Source organism: Oncorhynchus kisutch, linkage group LG18 (assembly GCF_002021735.2).
Source record: "Oncorhynchus kisutch isolate 150728-3 linkage group LG18, Okis_V2, whole genome shotgun sequence".
Lineage (NCBI taxonomy): Eukaryota > Metazoa > Chordata > Actinopteri > Salmoniformes > Salmonidae > Oncorhynchus > Oncorhynchus kisutch.
In genome coordinates, this window is record NC_034191.2 from 21,501,977 (window position 1) to 21,520,080 (window position 18,104).

General features: G+C 39.5%; 1 protein-coding gene across 2 annotated transcripts in view; it reads right to left on the minus strand.

Moving 5' to 3' along the window:
* LOC109909234 (RNA-binding protein Musashi homolog 2-like) overlaps positions 1-12,583 on the minus strand; it is a 322,173-nt gene extending 309,590 nt beyond the window's left edge. For both annotated transcript variants that reach the window (XM_031795526.1, XM_031795527.1), the window contains exons 1-5: positions 12,360-12,583; positions 11,989-12,029; positions 11,613-11,694; positions 10,957-11,041; positions 6,191-6,232 (exon numbers count right to left, since the gene is read on the minus strand). In XM_031795526.1, the coding sequence (XP_031651386.1) occupies positions 6,191-6,232; positions 10,957-11,041; positions 11,613-11,694; positions 11,989-12,029; positions 12,360-12,424 (315 nt within the window). In that variant the 5' untranslated portion in view covers positions 12,425-12,583. The remainder of the gene's footprint in view (positions 1-6,190; positions 6,233-10,956; positions 11,042-11,612; positions 11,695-11,988; positions 12,030-12,359) is intronic.
* Between the last annotated feature and the right edge of the window lie 5,521 nt (positions 12,584-18,104).

The following is an 18,104-nucleotide window of genomic DNA, read 5'->3' on the forward strand; positions in this document are numbered from 1 at the left end:
TGGCCAAATTGTGGTGTTGAACATTTTGTGGAGGATATTCTCTCTGGTGGTTTGGTCACAGGCCCAGCATATGATTATTATTATTTTCAACCTACAAAATATGAACAGAGATTATAGAGACATCTACAGGTTCTCAAAACCAATGGATGTCAGGCTCTGAAAGTGGTAGAGAGAACATGTTCTTAGATGACCGGGGAGAGAACAAGAACAGGCATTTACAATCATGAATCATGACACACTTCAAGAGTTCAAACAATGGCATACAGTGTCTGCAGAAAGTACTCACACTCCTTGACATTTTGTTACAAAGTGGGATTCAAATGTATTTAGTTGTACTTTTTTTTGTCAACAATCTACTCAAAATATGAATGTAAAATATAACACTAATATATGCAGTACCTGTCAAAAGTTTGGACTTACCTTCTCATTCAAGGGTTTTTCTTTATTTGTATTATTTTCTACATTGAAGAATAATAGAAGACATCAAAACTATGAAATAACACATATGGAATCATGGAGTAACCAAAAAAAGTGTTAATCAATTCAAAATAGTGTATCGACCCTGGGTTTATAAGCGCGGATATCAACTCTACCGCTGGAGCATGCTTTTGTGGCACAGTCGATAGCTCGCTGGATTTTGGGCTAGAAGGTCGAGGGTTCGAGACCTGCTCCCTGCTGTTTCATTACAATATATTTGAGGTTCTTCAAAGTAGCCACCCTTTGTCTTGATGAATCTGCAGGTAGCTAACCAACCAGGTTCAATGTTAGCTAGGTCATACACTTATCGTTAGCTAGCTTGCCAGATAAACAATGAACCATAATCACAACGCATGATGTTACTACCCTGCATGAATCTGCAGGTAGCTAACCAAACAGGTTCAATGTTAGCTAGCTAACATTAGGCTATAGCTACCCAAGCAAATAGCTCAAAGATACGAATAATAAGGTCATACATATAACGTTAACTATGCGCACCACGGTTCTTTCCGCCTGCCCCATACTCTCTCCCCCTCATGCTGGCTCGCATGGGGGTGTATTTATTAAGCCGATTCAGTTGTCCAACTGTTTGGACTAATGATTACACCCCTGCTCCTTCTCTTTGCTAATGATGCGAGTGTTTGTTCAGTCTGTTGCATGTGGAATATCCTAGCCTTTTCACTGACGATAGGCCCTGCTTTACTGAAGTTGCGAGACATTGCAAGCCAAGAAATTGCAAGATACAGCACTCCATTGAGAGATACTGCTTTTGATTGCCGATAGATGGGCCTAGTTCACGGATCTGACTCTGTTCACCTGGTTTACCAACCTGCTTATACTGTGCCCCTCTCTCTCTGTCCCCGGGGCGGCAGGGTAGCCTAGTGGTTAAGAACGTTGGACTAGGAAGGTTGCAAGTTCAAACCCCCCAGCTGACAAGATACAAATCTGTCATTCTGCCCCTGAACAGGCAGTTAACCCACTGTTCCTAGGCAGTCATTGAAAATAAGAATTTGTTCTTAACTGACTTGCCTAGTTAAATAAAGGTAAAATAAAAAAATTGCTCACTATGAAAGATGCGAGTGTTTAGCTGTGTTTGAATACTCATGCTAACCGCACTCAACATACTATTTGTGACATGAATTGAGTATATAGTATGCTTATTGGTCATAGTATTGTAACAACCCAGGGTTTATAAGCACGGCACAGTCGATAGCGCGCTGGACTTCGGGTTAGAAGGTTGAGGGTTCAAGACCTGCTCCCTGCTGTTTCATTACATTAGGTGTCAGAAGCAGTGTTGCCAACTAATTTTCAAGGTAAGTTGCTAGAGGCAGGTTGATTTGTTGCTAAATTACGTTGTGATGTCATTGCGTGATAACGTAAAACTGCGTTAGAATACACAGTAACGTTACTCAAATTGACTGGCCAGCTTGGCAAAAAATATGATTTGACATTTGTTCAGGTACAGACTCCCACTCTTTTCTGTTCTTCTGGCTGTACAATTTTGATTGAGACATGTTGATTGACGTTGTAAGTTTGTTCAAGATCAAACTTTCATGACCAACTATATTCATTAGGTTTGGCTTTTCGACGCCGTACTACTGCTGCTGCAGTCAGCCAACAACGATTTGCAATTTGCTTGCCTGCTGCTGCCTGTGCCTGAGCGCCTGGTCACTCACAATGCACGTTTGCAGCCAGGCATGTGTGTTGTGACTGAGTGTGCGACAGAGAAATCGTTTTGGTGTCCTTTTACATTTTTTTAAGTAGCTAAATGTGTTGCTAGGTGCTATTTGAAAAAAAAGTTGCCAGGGTAGTCTGACAAATTGGCATCACTAGTCAGACGTGAATCGGACATTGCATCCACGATAGTGCGTGCGTGTGCTTGGCCGATGAGCGCGTTCCTATTCGACGTAGAGTTGCAAGCCAGTGCGAAGAAGCGCTCTTTGAAAGGAGGGAGTAGTGGGTTTATACGCGCGGATATCGCGTTTGAGTATGCTTTTGCAGCTGAAGTCCGCCGAGAGTAGATACAAATTCATTGCTTTACATAATGACAAATACTAACAAAATGTTACGCAATGTAATAAAATACTTCTCAAATAAGTTTAGTTACACGTCATGTTTGCTAAGCTATCCTTACGAACCGCATAGCATTACAGCAGTACGTACCGGTAAGTTAGCTAGTTACCTAACGTTAGTTGGCTACAACTACATCGTACTTGCCAGGCAGTATATTAACTATCTGCTATCTAACTACTCAAGGTTTGACTTGACTATAATTTGCCACATCACTTTTCAATCAGGTGTGGGGCAGCGCCACACCACTTTTGATTTCTTTTAATAAAATATATTGACGCAAAGCGTTAAAAAGAGGGAGAAAGTGCTGTTAGACCGATTTGTCAACTCGCGCACAATTTATCCGTCCTTAACATCAGAGTGCTGCTGGCAGGCTGTTTGCGAGTCTAGACTAATCACATTCACGGAAATCGCAGGGCACAAAGCTCAAGGCGCGCTCTACACTTTCCTCCGGTATTCATTTAGCAAGCGTGATAACACATCACTGCCGATAGACAAGCAAAACTCTCCCATAAATATAGCAGCCTATACAGCTAAACACTAGGGATCTGACATGCTGGATTACATGTAAACGACACCATTTTTCAGTCTGACCTACTATGCGCCTTGTCCCTCTGGCCAGGGTAAACGAAGCGGGAACATTGTGTATTTATAGCCCATTTGTTTGGGAGAAAATATGAATGGGATCAAATTTGGGCTGACAAGGCTACCTATACTTTTTCAATCCACTGGAATTAACGAGTAAACACAATAACTGAGACTAAGTACACTGTTTATTAGTTGTTCAGTTGCATAGGGCAGGACTACAAGATGTAAACCTGCATAAAGCAAGGTCAGCCCTGTGAGTTTTATTGTCAAATTATGCTTTCTCTGTCTGTGTATAGGAAACTCCTCTAGTCCTTCTATAAAATATAATTCATATGCATAAGGTTGCTGCAGTTCAACAGGGTTTTCATCCTCCCCAAAGACAGGAGTTTTTCCTTTATATTTTTTTTAACCATGTGACCTGATTATAAAAACTCTGATCCCATCATAGCACATATTCAGCCTTCTTACAACAGATTAATCACGTCATACTGTATAAGGTCCGGAGTTGTACCCGTAGCGGCCCAGTCAGAGCCTGTACGTGAACCAGATCGAACATCTCTGGAGACCTGAAAATAGCTGTGCAGCGACGCTCCCCATCCAACCAGACAGAGCTTGAGAGGATCTGCAGAGAAGAATGGGAGAAACTCCCCAAATACAGGTGTGACAAGCTTGTAGCATCATACCCAAGAAGACTCAAGGCTGTAATCGTTGCCAAAGGTGCTTCAACAAAGTACTGAGTTAAGGGTCTGAATTTCATTCGATTTTTTTATACATTTGAAAAAAAAATCTAAAAACCATTTTTTTGCTTTGTCATTATGGGGTATTGTGTGTAGATTGATGAGGTGAAAAAAACAATTTTATACATTTTATAAAGAGGCTGTAACCTAACAAAATGTGGAAAAAGTCAAGGGGTCTGAATACTTTCCAAAGGCACTATATGTCTGTTTGGTAATAATCCCCCAAACTCAGCTTTACTTTTCCATGTAGTTAAACCTGACACCCTAGCTAGCTACAGTACACAACATACTTCTTTCAGTTATATTCAACACACTCCAAAATATGGGGAAAGTAAGTCACAAATACAATGCCATAATTTCACATGATTGTATGCGATGGCAGTTGTATTTTTGCATAAAGCTTATTATTGGGTGGTTCGCTTAACAGAAAACACCTAGCGGCTGTGTTGTGTTCTGACTTCTGCTGAGAACTGCAACCTAATTTAATGCCTGTTCATCTCGGAGCCCCAGGCCCTGAGCCAGCCTGCCTGTGCTGCCTTGGACCAGAGTGACCGGACTGGCATGTGTGCGGTCAAGGGAGTGAGTGCGTAATTTCTCCTCCAGTGATTGTCCACTCAGGGAAAGTTCTTCATTTCAATTAGCTGGACAAGTGTGCTGTGGACACCTGCCACCCTTGAAGCTATTCCCGTATTGCAGAGTTAGCCTGCCGGCCAGCCAGAGGCAGTCCATCCCTACCCAGCCTTAAAGGCCTGAGGTGGATGTTTCTTGCGCTGTCCCACACACACTGTACACACTCAAATCTGGGACAGAATGAGCATGCAGCCGACAGCATGATCTGAGGTAAGCGCTGACTGAGATATTCAACACGGGCATGAAAAACCCTGAGCCAGTGTTACTGACCAACAGAAAACAACTCATTTGGCTCTAAACGACGACGATAACCTGAGGGCTTGAACATTATTGTACAAAACTTTACATGCACCAAAACCCCCTGCAATGCTGATTTAACTGCCCTTCAATCATATAGCTCTATGTTCTTTGACAGCCACATTCTCTCTCCACTCAGGTTTAAAACAAATACAGCCGGTTTGTCTGCTAATGAGCCTGCTCTCAAGGGTCAAAAGACAACTCAAGGTGTGATTTCACCTTCAAGTTCATTTACAGTGTTATTGGTCTTTAGAAACAAACACCTACATAGGCCTGCACAGTGCATGTATCTTTCTTTATTGTTAAAAATGTTCTTGAATCAAATTAATGTTTATTAAACAATTATTGCATAATTTTTTATCAAGGGTTCTTTTTTGCACACAGAGCAGAAAATATCAAAGCACCATACAAATCTGTCAAAGAGAGTAACATACGCTGGAATATCAAAAGTCTGCACTTGAACTAAGTACTGTACAGTCAGACTGGACTCCTGTCAGTATCATCACTATTACTGGACACCATTAGACTTGACATGAAGAGGTGCATTAATAAATAAACATGTTGTATTGTCACATACACAGGATAGGTGCAGTGAAATATGTGGTTTTCTAGGGTCAGCCATAGTAGTACGCCACCCCTGGAGCAAATTAAGGTTAAGTGCCTTGCTCAAGGGCACAGACAGATTTTTCACCTTCGGCTCAGGTTTTCAAACAAGTAACCTGGCCCAACGCTTTAACTGCTAGGCTACCTGCCGCTGGAAACAAGGGGAGAAGAGAGACTGTATCAAGAAACAAGCACATCCCCTAGATGTTTCTCAATTTCATACTGTAGTCATACCCAGCCTTAAGAGAACATGTGCCTCGGCTTGGAAAGCTTTACCTCCGTCAATTCTCAGTTTGAAACCTGATCTTGGTAACAGAGTAACAATGGCTCTTTTTATGTCTCCAAAAAAAGAAAATTCCCCAATCAATCTCAGCGTCTTCAGGGAAAAAACATTGTGTGAACAACTACAATGTGATACTCTCTCATTCGATCAAATGCAGCGAAGCCTTTAGAGCAGTCACCCAGGGAAATTCTACCTCACTACGGTTTCTAGACAACATGCTGATGTAAACAAGTACGGTGGTGGTGCAGCTATGGGATAAATCAGACAGCCAGTCATCCACCTGTAGCAAGCTCCAGACCAGCCTGCCTCACAGTGACACTTATATACCAAAACTAAAATCGGCAGCTCTAGCTGCTGTTTCATGACCAGACCCTCACAAAAGCTCCACAGAGTACTCTCTTCACTGCAGGTCAGCAATTCACCCAGTGTTATAGAAACCAACCAACAAACCAAAAACGAAAAGACCTCTCCACAAGAGGTAAACTAAATGTGCATGTTGTCTTACCTTGGGTTGAGCACGTCTAGGGAAGGCAACTTTAGGATCGATCTAAATATAAAGAGAGAGGATTAGGTATCAATAATCAAAGTTGTCAATCACTTAAACAACTAATGACAGGGACTTGGATGTGTGGATTTAAAGCATTCCTCATGGATCACACATAACGGCATGCACGACACAAACAATATTAGGATTATCCTCAAAACTGACAGTACAGACACTACGCAAGGGCTATTCAAATCAGGACTCGAGGTCCGCAAGTCCCCTTCAGGACTGCTGGTTTCCATCCATTCCCTCTGATCAAGGACTGATTCAGACCTGGGACTTCTTTAGTCAATCAATGACATGAATCAACCAATGAACTACCAGGGAGAGAAGAGAACCAGCTGTACTGGGGAACCATAGGGCTCAAGCACCCTACACTAGTAAACTATTATCCGTGTGGGATTTCACACAGATTAATCAAGTCATATTAAAGCTGGCTGATTGAAATCAAAAGCACCATTTTAATTTCCCTTTGCCTCATCAAAAAGTCCAGGTCTGGCAATTCACACAATCTTGCATTACTCCATAGAAGCATAGCTGATTAATAACTCAATAGCCCTTCACACATGGTTTAGTCAACGTATATTGACCAAGAAAAATGAATAACTAGCATTAATGCCCAGGTTGCTATTTAAGCACGATGTGAAAAATGTAGCAGCAAAAAAGCACCATAGAATTTCCATATTTATTGATGGCACATAGACCACTTAATGCCATAATTGTGCAGTAATTAAGTCTAAATCAAAAGTCCATTCAATATGTATTGAATGAGAGGGTTTTAATTAATGCTATTCAAAGCCACTAAATGTTTCCCTCCTGGAAAACATCATTTTAATTTCAAAACACATAACGCTGTCCTGAGTCATCTACTCTTTTAGCTTATATTATGGATTTCAAATACATGGGTCATACAAGGCTGCTTGGCTGCATGCTTTTATGGAGAACAGCTAGATATAATTATTTCCTGATTCCATCCAACGGGTTATTATGGCAGCCAATGTGAATTGGCACATTTGGGAGTGAATACAATGAGACCTGAAAACAAAAGGTATTGTATTATTAATTGTTGCATCAGTTTACTGCACAACAGTAATTTATGTTTTCACTATTTATTACAGGATTTGCTCTGTGTGCGGAACTGCAGATTTGTGCCCTGTCAAAAACAATATTTTTTGCTAAAACTAAAAATGTGTGTGATATCAATTCAGGTGTTAGAACTAAGGACAGGACTTCCTCAATAACAACTTGTGCAAATCAACTGAGAAACATTAATTTGCCTATTAATGTTCCCCTCTGACACACACTTCTAAAGGTGAAATCATACACAAGAACACATCCAGGTAAATGGAACAGTCAGTGCATTAAAACAGCCAGGACACATTTTCCATTTGTCACAGTAAGGTTGAATACAACACCAACATTCACTCTTCCTGTGAACAAAAGATTTCTCCTTTCACATTTATATCTTTAAGGCCACATAGCTAAAGGGGGAAAAGACCATTAGTGGAATATTGTGCATAAAGTAGGTTGAGAGCTTGTCAATTGCTTTAAAAAAAAAAAAAGTAAGAACAGAGGGAAATGTAACAGAGAGAGCTGTCAGTGTGTGACGGACAAAAATAGACGCTGTTAGAAAGTGACTGTCTGAATTCAGCTGTCTGAATGCATTAGTGGAGTGTGGAATGTTTTAGCCAGAAAAGTGTTTAGTCTACAAGAGATTGTTTTCACAAATGACATCAGCAGAAATCCTATTGTCGACAGACACTGAGCATTATTCAACCCCAAGTCTTTATTTCCATGTTGTAAAGGATTACATAAAGCATGATGCATGTCAAGTACATGCAGTATGTACATGCAGTACGTGCCGCAGCCTTGGCGTATCCAATCGAGGGAAATACATATGCCACAATGTAAAAAAGGCATCTCCAATTGAAATAATGCTAACTGCTCGTGTACCTGTGAAGTAACTCTGTACTAAAACTAGTAACAAATTAACGTTGTACAATTAATTTGGGTTTAAGGGCATTTTGCAAGGATATGCTATTCTAATAGGGATTCATGTAGACTGAATGTTAGAGGAATATATACTGATTGTATGCTGATGAAAGGACAAAACACACAGTAGCATTGAATTCCCCATGCAGACAAACCAAACCATGTCTTTGTTGCACGGACTTGAATTTTCCAGCCCAGCCTCATCTGGCAGTGTGTTTTATTTTCACTTCCACACTGAGGTAGGAATAATACTGGGAAAATGATCACGCTGATGCCCTTTTAGTGTAAGAGCTGTTTGAAAAGACCGCCTGAAATTTCAGCCTGTTTTGGTCAGGAGTTTTGGCATCACCAGGCAGTAAATTACTTAGACCAATAAGCGTTCCAAACCTCTGTCAATAACAGCACATTTTCAGTTTCCCCCTCCCAATCAGACCACTCCTAGACAGCCCTAGCAAAATTATTGCTTGAAAAATTGCTATTTGCTAAGAAGCTGTGTTTATTTTTGACACATTTTTATTTGAAATAATCACAGTAAGGTACTTAATTTTTACTCAGAATTGATTTGATATTGAGATAAAAACAGCTGCATTGGACCTTTAAGGTGAGATGTGACTCTCCTCCATTTCACACTGCACTTCAGCACTTTAATGTAGAACACCTCCCAAGGCACAGAGGTGAGTTGGCAGCTCAATGTTGCCTCTATTACATTATACCAAACAAGCAGTACATCCTCTAAAGACTCTACTCTACCCTTAATGCATGGATAATGTCATTAGCCGTTTTCAAATAAGCCTATGTAGACGCAGGTCCAGAAAGGAGAGGGGAGAGATTGCATCAAAGCACACTTTAAGGTACACATTGAGAGTTAGGGAGTGTGTGTGTGTGTGTGTGTGTGTGTGTGTCTACTTCCTTTGCTGGGCTGAAACTAGAGGTGTACTAACTCATCTCAACATTACATTCAAATCTGCAGTCATAAAAATCCCTGTATTATAAACAATTCATTAGGCTACAAAATACGTATAAGTGCGCATTTAAAATAATATCAGTGTAGTTTTCCAGAAGTGACATGTGGAAAGTTACAGGCATTTCCTTTTACATCTTCAGCTATCTGTTTCATAAACCTAAAGCTTCTGGCAATGTCAGAGCAGTTCGTGTGAGTCCTTGAGGACAATACAGGCTGCTTGTATTCACTCCACCGCTCCTAAAGAGCAAGCCCTTTGAGCACTCACTCACACAGCTAAGTTAGGGCATACACTACAACAACCACATACAGAACATGAATACGGTGTGACTTTACAATGAATCAGTATTTTTGGTCCCACATTACCATACATCTTTACATGGTAGTTACATAGGCAGTTACACAGTATTACTTAACCTAAAACTACTGTAATGTTAGTGTCATGCACAATTTCATAGATTTTATGAACTCACAAATTGAGTTAAGTGATATGAAAAGTGGAGAAGTTATTTTGCAAACACATTAAGTTTGTTTGCAAATGTACCGTTAATGCATGTAAAAAAAAAATGTCAGTGTATTCTCATTTCAATCCAATGGCATTCCAATGTATATTAACCAACAGAGTGGCACGAGAATCAGCAAGAACAAGAAAACTGACCCATATGGAAAATGAAACACTAAATGCAGGGCGAATCATCACAATACAATTTTTTTGCAGTCAATGCATTACTCTAACTCACCTTCAGAGAAACATGAAACTTAATTTGAGTGTCAGTTTTAAGCTATCCAATATCAGAGAAGGCTGGTGGGAGGAGCTTATAGCATGGGCTCATTGTAATGGTTTGAGTAGAACATGTAGTTGCCATATGTTTGATACCGTTATATTTATTCCATTCCAGCCATGACAATGAGGCAGTCGTCCTATAGCACCTCCACCAGCATCCTTTGATCCAGCCATACATTCAGAAAATCAATATACTGCAACAATAAAATGTACCAATATTTTATGCCTTTCTCTGGGGATAACAGTTAGTCTTGGGTTTGTTATTTAAAATGGGTTGTGGGAATGTGTGCACTTTAGCAGACTTGCAGTGAGAGGGGAAGTGGATAATATGCAGACAGAGAGGAAGTGGATAATATGCAGACAGAGAGGAAGTGGATAATATGCAGACAGAGAGGAAGTGGATAATATGCAGACAACAGACCTGGGAGGATGAAAAATTAAAGCTAACTCAAGGTGGGGTGCTTTTTAAAAACCACATTTATTTAGAACTACATTTTGTAAACAGAAAATGCCTGATGATTGAATACGGTGCATGAAAAACAAAAACGTACAACAATGCATATATAGCATACTAAAATCTATAAAGACAGCTGGGAATTAATTTTCAGAGAACAAACACAGAATGACAATCACTTTATATAATATGCAGATTTAACAATAAAATTGCTCCCCGTGTCAAAACACTCAGATGTTGCGGACAGAAAGCTTTGCAGTTGCCATCAGTGCTCAAATTACTTTATGTACTATGGCCCTCAATGGTAAAGAAAGGTTTAGCAGAAGGTCTTGTCATTTCTGGGGGGAGGTGGTGGGCAATGCTCAGAACACATAATTAGCTAGGCTACTTATTGCATGTGGCTGTGAGTGTGACTAATTCAAACAACATATCACAACTCCGTAAAAGACAACTCAATACGACATAGTCAATCATGCCAGGCAGGTGGGTCACAAAAGCACAAACACTTAAAAAGTGACAGAAGAGAGGAGACATACCGTTTTTGAGTCTAATTCGTGATGTGGCTGAGCTAAGACGTTATCTACACTGGCAGCATCTACGTAAGTAACGAATCCAAAGCCCCTGTGGAAATAAACAAGGAACATTGTAATCAGTGAGTCAGTCAGTGGCGCAGGAGAGTGGTCAAACAGCCAATCAGTCAGTTGTATGTATAACTACAGCTGTTACATTGATACAAACAATAAAGCCAAATGGCAGGCTACATTGTAGCCTAACAAATATATAATGCAGCCAAATGTTACATTGTAACAAATATTTACCAAAGTTGGCGTATCCATAGGCTACTTGATATCAAAATAGTTGAACTTTCATAATATCATATTCAATTATTTCTTAAATATAAATGCAATTTCCTTTTAATGCTGCACAAAGAATCATGTGCATGAAGTGTCATTAATTATTTCCCATATTTTCAGGCATATTCAAAGATCCACCAGTATTCTATCTTTAGTGGTGATCAATGTCAAATTGCGTTACCTTTGCAAAGCTCTGATTCAATCGCTTGTAAAAGCTCGACGTGCGACAAAAATAAATGGCTGACTTGCTTGCTAACTGATTTTGCGTAATCATAAGGACACTGCAAAACCACAATTAATACAATTGCAAACACAGGTGGGATATATTAGCTAATTACCTGGAGCGTTTTGTCGTTGGATCTCTCATCACCATACATTCTCTGATTTCCCCAAATTTAGTAAAATAGTCTCTCAGGCTGTCTGCAAAAGAAACACAAACGGGAGGTTACTGGTCGTTTTCATTCTTCTGTCAAATATAGAAAAGACTATATGTATGAGCATTAAATGCCTCTAGTTACTAGTATGTACATAGGGGTCGAATAGAGGACTTCAAATGATATCAAATAAAAATAACCTTGCGCGCACTGAAGTAGGTAGGTACACACACACACACACACACACAAAATCAGACGTTGCAACTAGCTCCGGCAGCCTCGGCTACTACAAAACACAACCCGACAATGCCACACTGTAGTCCGCAAATTATATCCTTACCTGGTGAAGTTTGCCAGCTGAGACCACCGATAAACATTTTACTGTAAGGGGAGAACACAGCAGAAGTGAGTCCAGATGTCAGATCGGCCATTTTGACGTGTAGCTAACTACTTGGCTAGCTCTAGCTAACTACTTGATATAGCGACAGAAAGCGAACAAAACGTAGGCAGAGCAGCAGCAAGAGAGCTCTAGTTATCAAGCCCAGCGAGCTATTGCTATAGAAAAAAGGGGCAGGCCGTTTGCTAATATAATCAAACAAAGGTGTAGTTGACTACATCCGGAAGGCAACATCAATGTCAGTGCTTTGATATGCCGGGCAATATTGATACAATGTATAACGATAAAAGTGTCAGTGCTGTTCGCAGTCTTACCCCGGGTCGTGTTGCGAATCATTAGGGCTTCCTCCAGATGTGGCTTGGCTCCCGTCTCCCTCCATAGCTAACCCAACTATAGCCAGTAACTAACGAAGACAGGCGGCACAACGCTACACCGAAGCACGCTAAAGAGAATTTTACTGAGCCGGGAATGCAAGCGTCACACGTGGGATCAGCTCAGCCTGTGTCTCCCTCCCTCGACCCACATGGGGCGGGGTAAGGGCTCATCACCTAACGAATTCAATTGACGTCATTAAGCATTCCCCGCCCATATACAGATGAACCTAACTAGATTTGTGTGTGTGTGCGTGCGTGCACGTGGGCGCGTGCACGAGTTTGTGCGTGTGTGGAGCAAAGGAACAATTAAATTAAAGATATACCAATAAAAATGTAACATTACTGTAATATTTTAATATTTAACAACAATTATGTTACTGTAGCAACTCCTATATTACTGTGTGTGCGTGTGCGTGTGTGTGTGTGTGTGCATGCAGCGTGCATTAAATACATTTGGTTATTGCAATTGACAGATGATTTGCTACAACATTTTAGGGTAACCTTTTCTCTACTATGCCACCATAACTGTGAAGTTAGTAGGTGGAAAACTATAGAGCATGCTAACAACATGTTCTATTCATTTACACAGAATGTATGTGTCCTTGCCTGGTATAGGCCATTTCCTAGATTATCATGATACTGGAATATATTTCAGATGGTCACTCAGTCCTCTGTAACATCTGTGAATTTGACATAAAACACCAGATCAGTTCTCTGCAGCTTGATGGGTAGCTTAACAAATCTCACTTCATATAGGAGATAGAGAAAGAAAGAAAGAAAGACAGAAAGACAGAAAGAAAGAAAGACAGAAAGACAGAAAGAAAGAAAGAAAGAAAGACAGAAAGAAAGACAGAAAGACAGAAAAAAGAGACAGACACAGAGACAGAGAGAGACAGGGGTGGAAGAAGAGGGCCCATTGACAGGTCATCAATCTTTTGTTTCCCCACTTCTTTATTTGTGTTTTTCCCCCTTAAGTAGAGCTTTCAAACCACATGAAATAAAGGCTGCACACATCAAGCCAAAGACTTGGCAAAGTCGACTTAAATCTGACCGATTGATTGGCATGTGGAGGCTTGCGGTTTCACCTCACTGGCTAGCTAGCACTTAGGAGCTGTCTTACTGTTGGCTAACTACACAGAGAGAGGCACCACTGGGCCCCTTCCTCCCCTAGCAGTTGGTTACTTTTTACGCAGGAATTCACTGTGAGCGCACAACAAAATCATATGCTGCAACCAAAATCATAGTTCACCTCACGCAATCATTTACATGACAGTGAAATGTTATTTTGTATTCATTGCAGATGATTGACATTAAGGGATTAATTAATTGTTGATGGATAGATTCCAGTTGGCAAGACAGAAAAACACAATATTTGCTGAGGAGCTTTTTTGTTGTTGTTGACATTTCAACTTTACAATCTAATGACTGCTTACTCGGTTGCACCTGTTGGAATTTCATGTTTGCCTCTGCATCTGAGGCTGCTCACAGACAGACAAGGTTGGTTTCAGTATTAAAGCTACATGCTAAAATCTAGGTCCATGGCTTCATAATCATTATGGAGCAGACAGTGCTCATTGTAAAAATGATCTTCAAATTTCACACACAAAAAAACATCACCTCTACTTGCCTATTTAACTTTCATGAAGTTTATAATGACATTTTAAATTAAGCGGAGCTTGCTGTAATTCACGCTACACCATTTTTTATAATTATATCATTAACAGTAACAAGAACATTACTTAATGACTATCATACGTTATTTAGAGTGCTACGGCATCATCCAATTATTAAACAAGCATCATAAAATAAAGTTCTGCCCAAATACCAAATATCTATTTGATAAACCTTCACACAATTAAATGGCTACATGTGGGTAAAAAAAGCATTTCCTCTCCTCAAATTATGTTCTCTCCTCACAACATGCAACATAATAATCAACCTAAGAATACTTACAGAATCACATGAGGGAAAGAGGTGGGAAGAGGACAGGACCAGAGGACATGAGGATACAACACAATGGAGACAGACAGAACCCTAACATTGTTGTTAGATATAATCGGGTTATTAAAAAAGAGAGTCAGAACAGTAGAGCTCTACTGTATGTTTATCACTGTATAGAAATGTCTCCAGCCATCAATAACCTGTGATTTGACATCTTTAAAAGGACCCCTCATTTTCACACATGCTCAGTTTATTATAGCAGGAGTCTATGGTCACTTCCACAACAATATGCCATATATTACTTACATTTATCATAAAACACAGCGTTTATCTTGATATCGATCAACTACACTTTTATTACGCTTTAAGTAATGTTATTAAATTCATTATAAACTATTTGGTTTAAAGGTTACAATGTACAACCTGCCATCTACGAACCTAATCTGGAGCTGTACACAGCTGTGGTGAGCAAATAATAGCCAGCTCCTCAATCAGTGAGTCAACATTATCTGAAGAGCGACACACACAAATGTGTGCATTGCTTACCTCAGATACAGAGAGAACAGGTTCACTGGTGGTGGGCTTTAACACGGATGGAACAGAATGAAATAAAGCAACAGACCTGACAGACTGGAGTTAGTTGGAGCCTCCTGGAGCCCCAGGGATCTCTGACAAATTGGAGCTGCTATTAGAATGTATTGTAAAGAGGCAATTTTCACAGATCACACCAAGTAACGGAGATAAGAGGATCCCCCAAGACTTTCTCTTCTTGGGAAGATGAGTGGAGGAGAGGAGAGGAGACTGTAGCATTATCAAAACCAAAGATAATAGGAAATGACAAACTGTGACTTCATTAACCAACTGGGGTCTTGGAGGAGTCACTTCATTTCCCTACACATTTTGCAGTGGCCTCTGAATCTGTTAAAACTGACTGTAGACAACATATTCAACTGCTATCATTTAAATCACCATGTATGCAGTGCAATATTACCACCAGACGCTTCTCTAAAGACAATGAACTGGAAAGGAAAATAAACCAAGTCGCTATTCTGATTACTGTGTGGTAACCACAATGTTACTAATAAATATAATATAATACCTGCTGATAAGTGACAAATAATAACATTTGATTGGTTCAACATTTGATCATTACTTGCTAATTAGAAATTTAGTAGTTACAAGTAATGAGCAACATGTTGCCTAGTCCTAACTAGTCCTAGTCCTAACTAGTCCTAGTCCTAATTAGTCCTAGTCCTCACAAGGCTGCATTATACTAGGTAAGCAACACAACGTTTGATAGAGTTCCTTCTATGTGGGAGAATGAGCAGCATAGTATGCTATTGTCTGCCACTCCATTGTCCTGCCCCAGATCTATAGTATATCATACCATTTAGAAGTCAGCTCCTGATAAATGTAATGGTTTGGGATTGTCATAGCGTGGCAGACAGATATTCCAGAATGAGAAACCCGCTAAGCAGAGAAATAAACCCTTTTACCACAGACATATTACTGATCAAACTGACATATTACTGGCCAAACTGACATATTACTGACCAAACTGACATATTAGTGTCCAAATAGTAACACATTGCTGACCAAACTGACATATTAGTGTCCAAATAGTAACATATTGCTGACCAAACTGACATAGTGTCCAAATAGTAACACATTGCTGACCAAACTGACATATTAGTGTCCAAATAGTAACATATTGCTGACCAAACTGACATACTAGTGTCCAAATAGTAACACATTGCTGACCAAACTGACATACTAGTGTCCAAATAGTAACATATTGCTGACCAAACTGACATATTAGTGTCCAAATAGTAACACATTGCTGACCAAACTGACATATTAGTGTCCAAATAGTAACATATTGCTGACCAAACTGACATATTAGTGTCCAAATAGTAACACATTGCTGACTAAACTGACATATTAGTGTCCAAATAGTAACACATTGCTGACCAAACTGACATATTAGTGTCCAAATAGTAACATATTGCTGACCAAACTGACATATTAGTGTCCAAAAAGTAACACATTGCTGACCAAACTGACATATTAGTATCCAAATAGTAACACATTGCTGACCAAACTGACATATTAGTATCCAAATAGTAACACATTGCTGACCAAACTGACATATTAGTGTCCAAATAGCAACACATTGCTGACCAAACTGACATATTAGTATCCAAATAGTAACATATTGCTGACCAAACTGACATATTAGTATCCAAATAGTAACATATTGCTGACCAAACTGACATATTAGTGTCCAAATAGTAACACATTGCTGACCAAACTGACATATTAGTATCCAAATAGTAACATTTTGCTGACCAAACTGACATATTAGTGTCCAAATAGTAACATATTGCTGACCAAACTGACATATTAGTGTCCAAATAGTAACACATTGCTGACCAAACTGACATATTAGTGTCCAAATAGCAACACATTGCTGACCAAACTGACATATTAGTATCCAAATAGTAACATATTGCTGACCAAACTGACATATTAGTGTCCAAATAGTAACACATTGCTGACCAAACTGACATATTAGTATCCAAATAGTAACATTTTGCTGACCAAACTGACATATTAGTGTCCAAATAGTAACACATTGCTGACCAAACTGACATATTAGTGTCCAAATAGTAACATATTGCTGACCAAACTGACATATTAGTGTCCAAATAGTAACATATTGCTGACCAAACGGACATATTAGTGTCCAAATAGTAACATATTGCTGACCAAACTGACATATTAGTGTCCAAATAGTAACACATTGCTGACCAAACTGACATATTAGTGTCCAAATAGTAACATATTGCTGACCAAACTGACATAGTGTCCAAATAGTAACACATTGCTGACCAAACTGACATATTAGTGTCCAAATAGTAACACATTGCTGACCAAACTGACATATTAGTATCCAAATAGTAACACATTGCTGACCAAACTGACATATTAGTGTCCAAATAGTAACACATTCCTGACCAAACTGACATATTAGTGTCCAAATAGTAACACATTGCTGACCAAACTGACATACTAGTGTCCAAATAGTAACACATTGCTGACCAAACTGACATATTAGTATCCAAATAGTAACACATTGCTGACCAAACTGACATGGCTGAAATATACCAGATTAGTGTGTTGCAGCGGTTTATGTTTTGTCTGCTCAATTAACACCAAGAAAAACAAGACATGTTAGAACAGAATTCCCCATGTGAACAGATCCCAAGTGTATTTTCCTTCCATCCTGTTTAAATGCAGACTGATCATTTCACATCGGCTGATTGCATGGCAAAGATCCTGTTTTGTTTTTATGTGTCTTCATTAAATGTTGAAAGATTTCCACAAGTGGACAAAACCCCTATCTGTTTTTATTTGTTACAAATTAAAACACATATAATTTGCTAATGAAAAAAGCTCTCCATGCCCAGAGCAGTATCACATTACTTTGCCTTTGTCGACTGGTTGCATTATGTTTTGTTTTGGTTACAGTGTGTGTGTCAGCGTTGTCCGATGCCTGTTGCTGCCAACAGCTTTAGTGCAGTGACAGCCACACACAGTCACACACACACTGGCACATTCAGTTTAATAAAAATCCATCCTGTTTTTTGTGTGTTTTTTTTACCTGGCACATCAAGAAAAGCCTTAAAACAAAAGCTGTGAGCTTTCATTCTAATGAACTTTCATCAAAAAGCTATGGGTCTG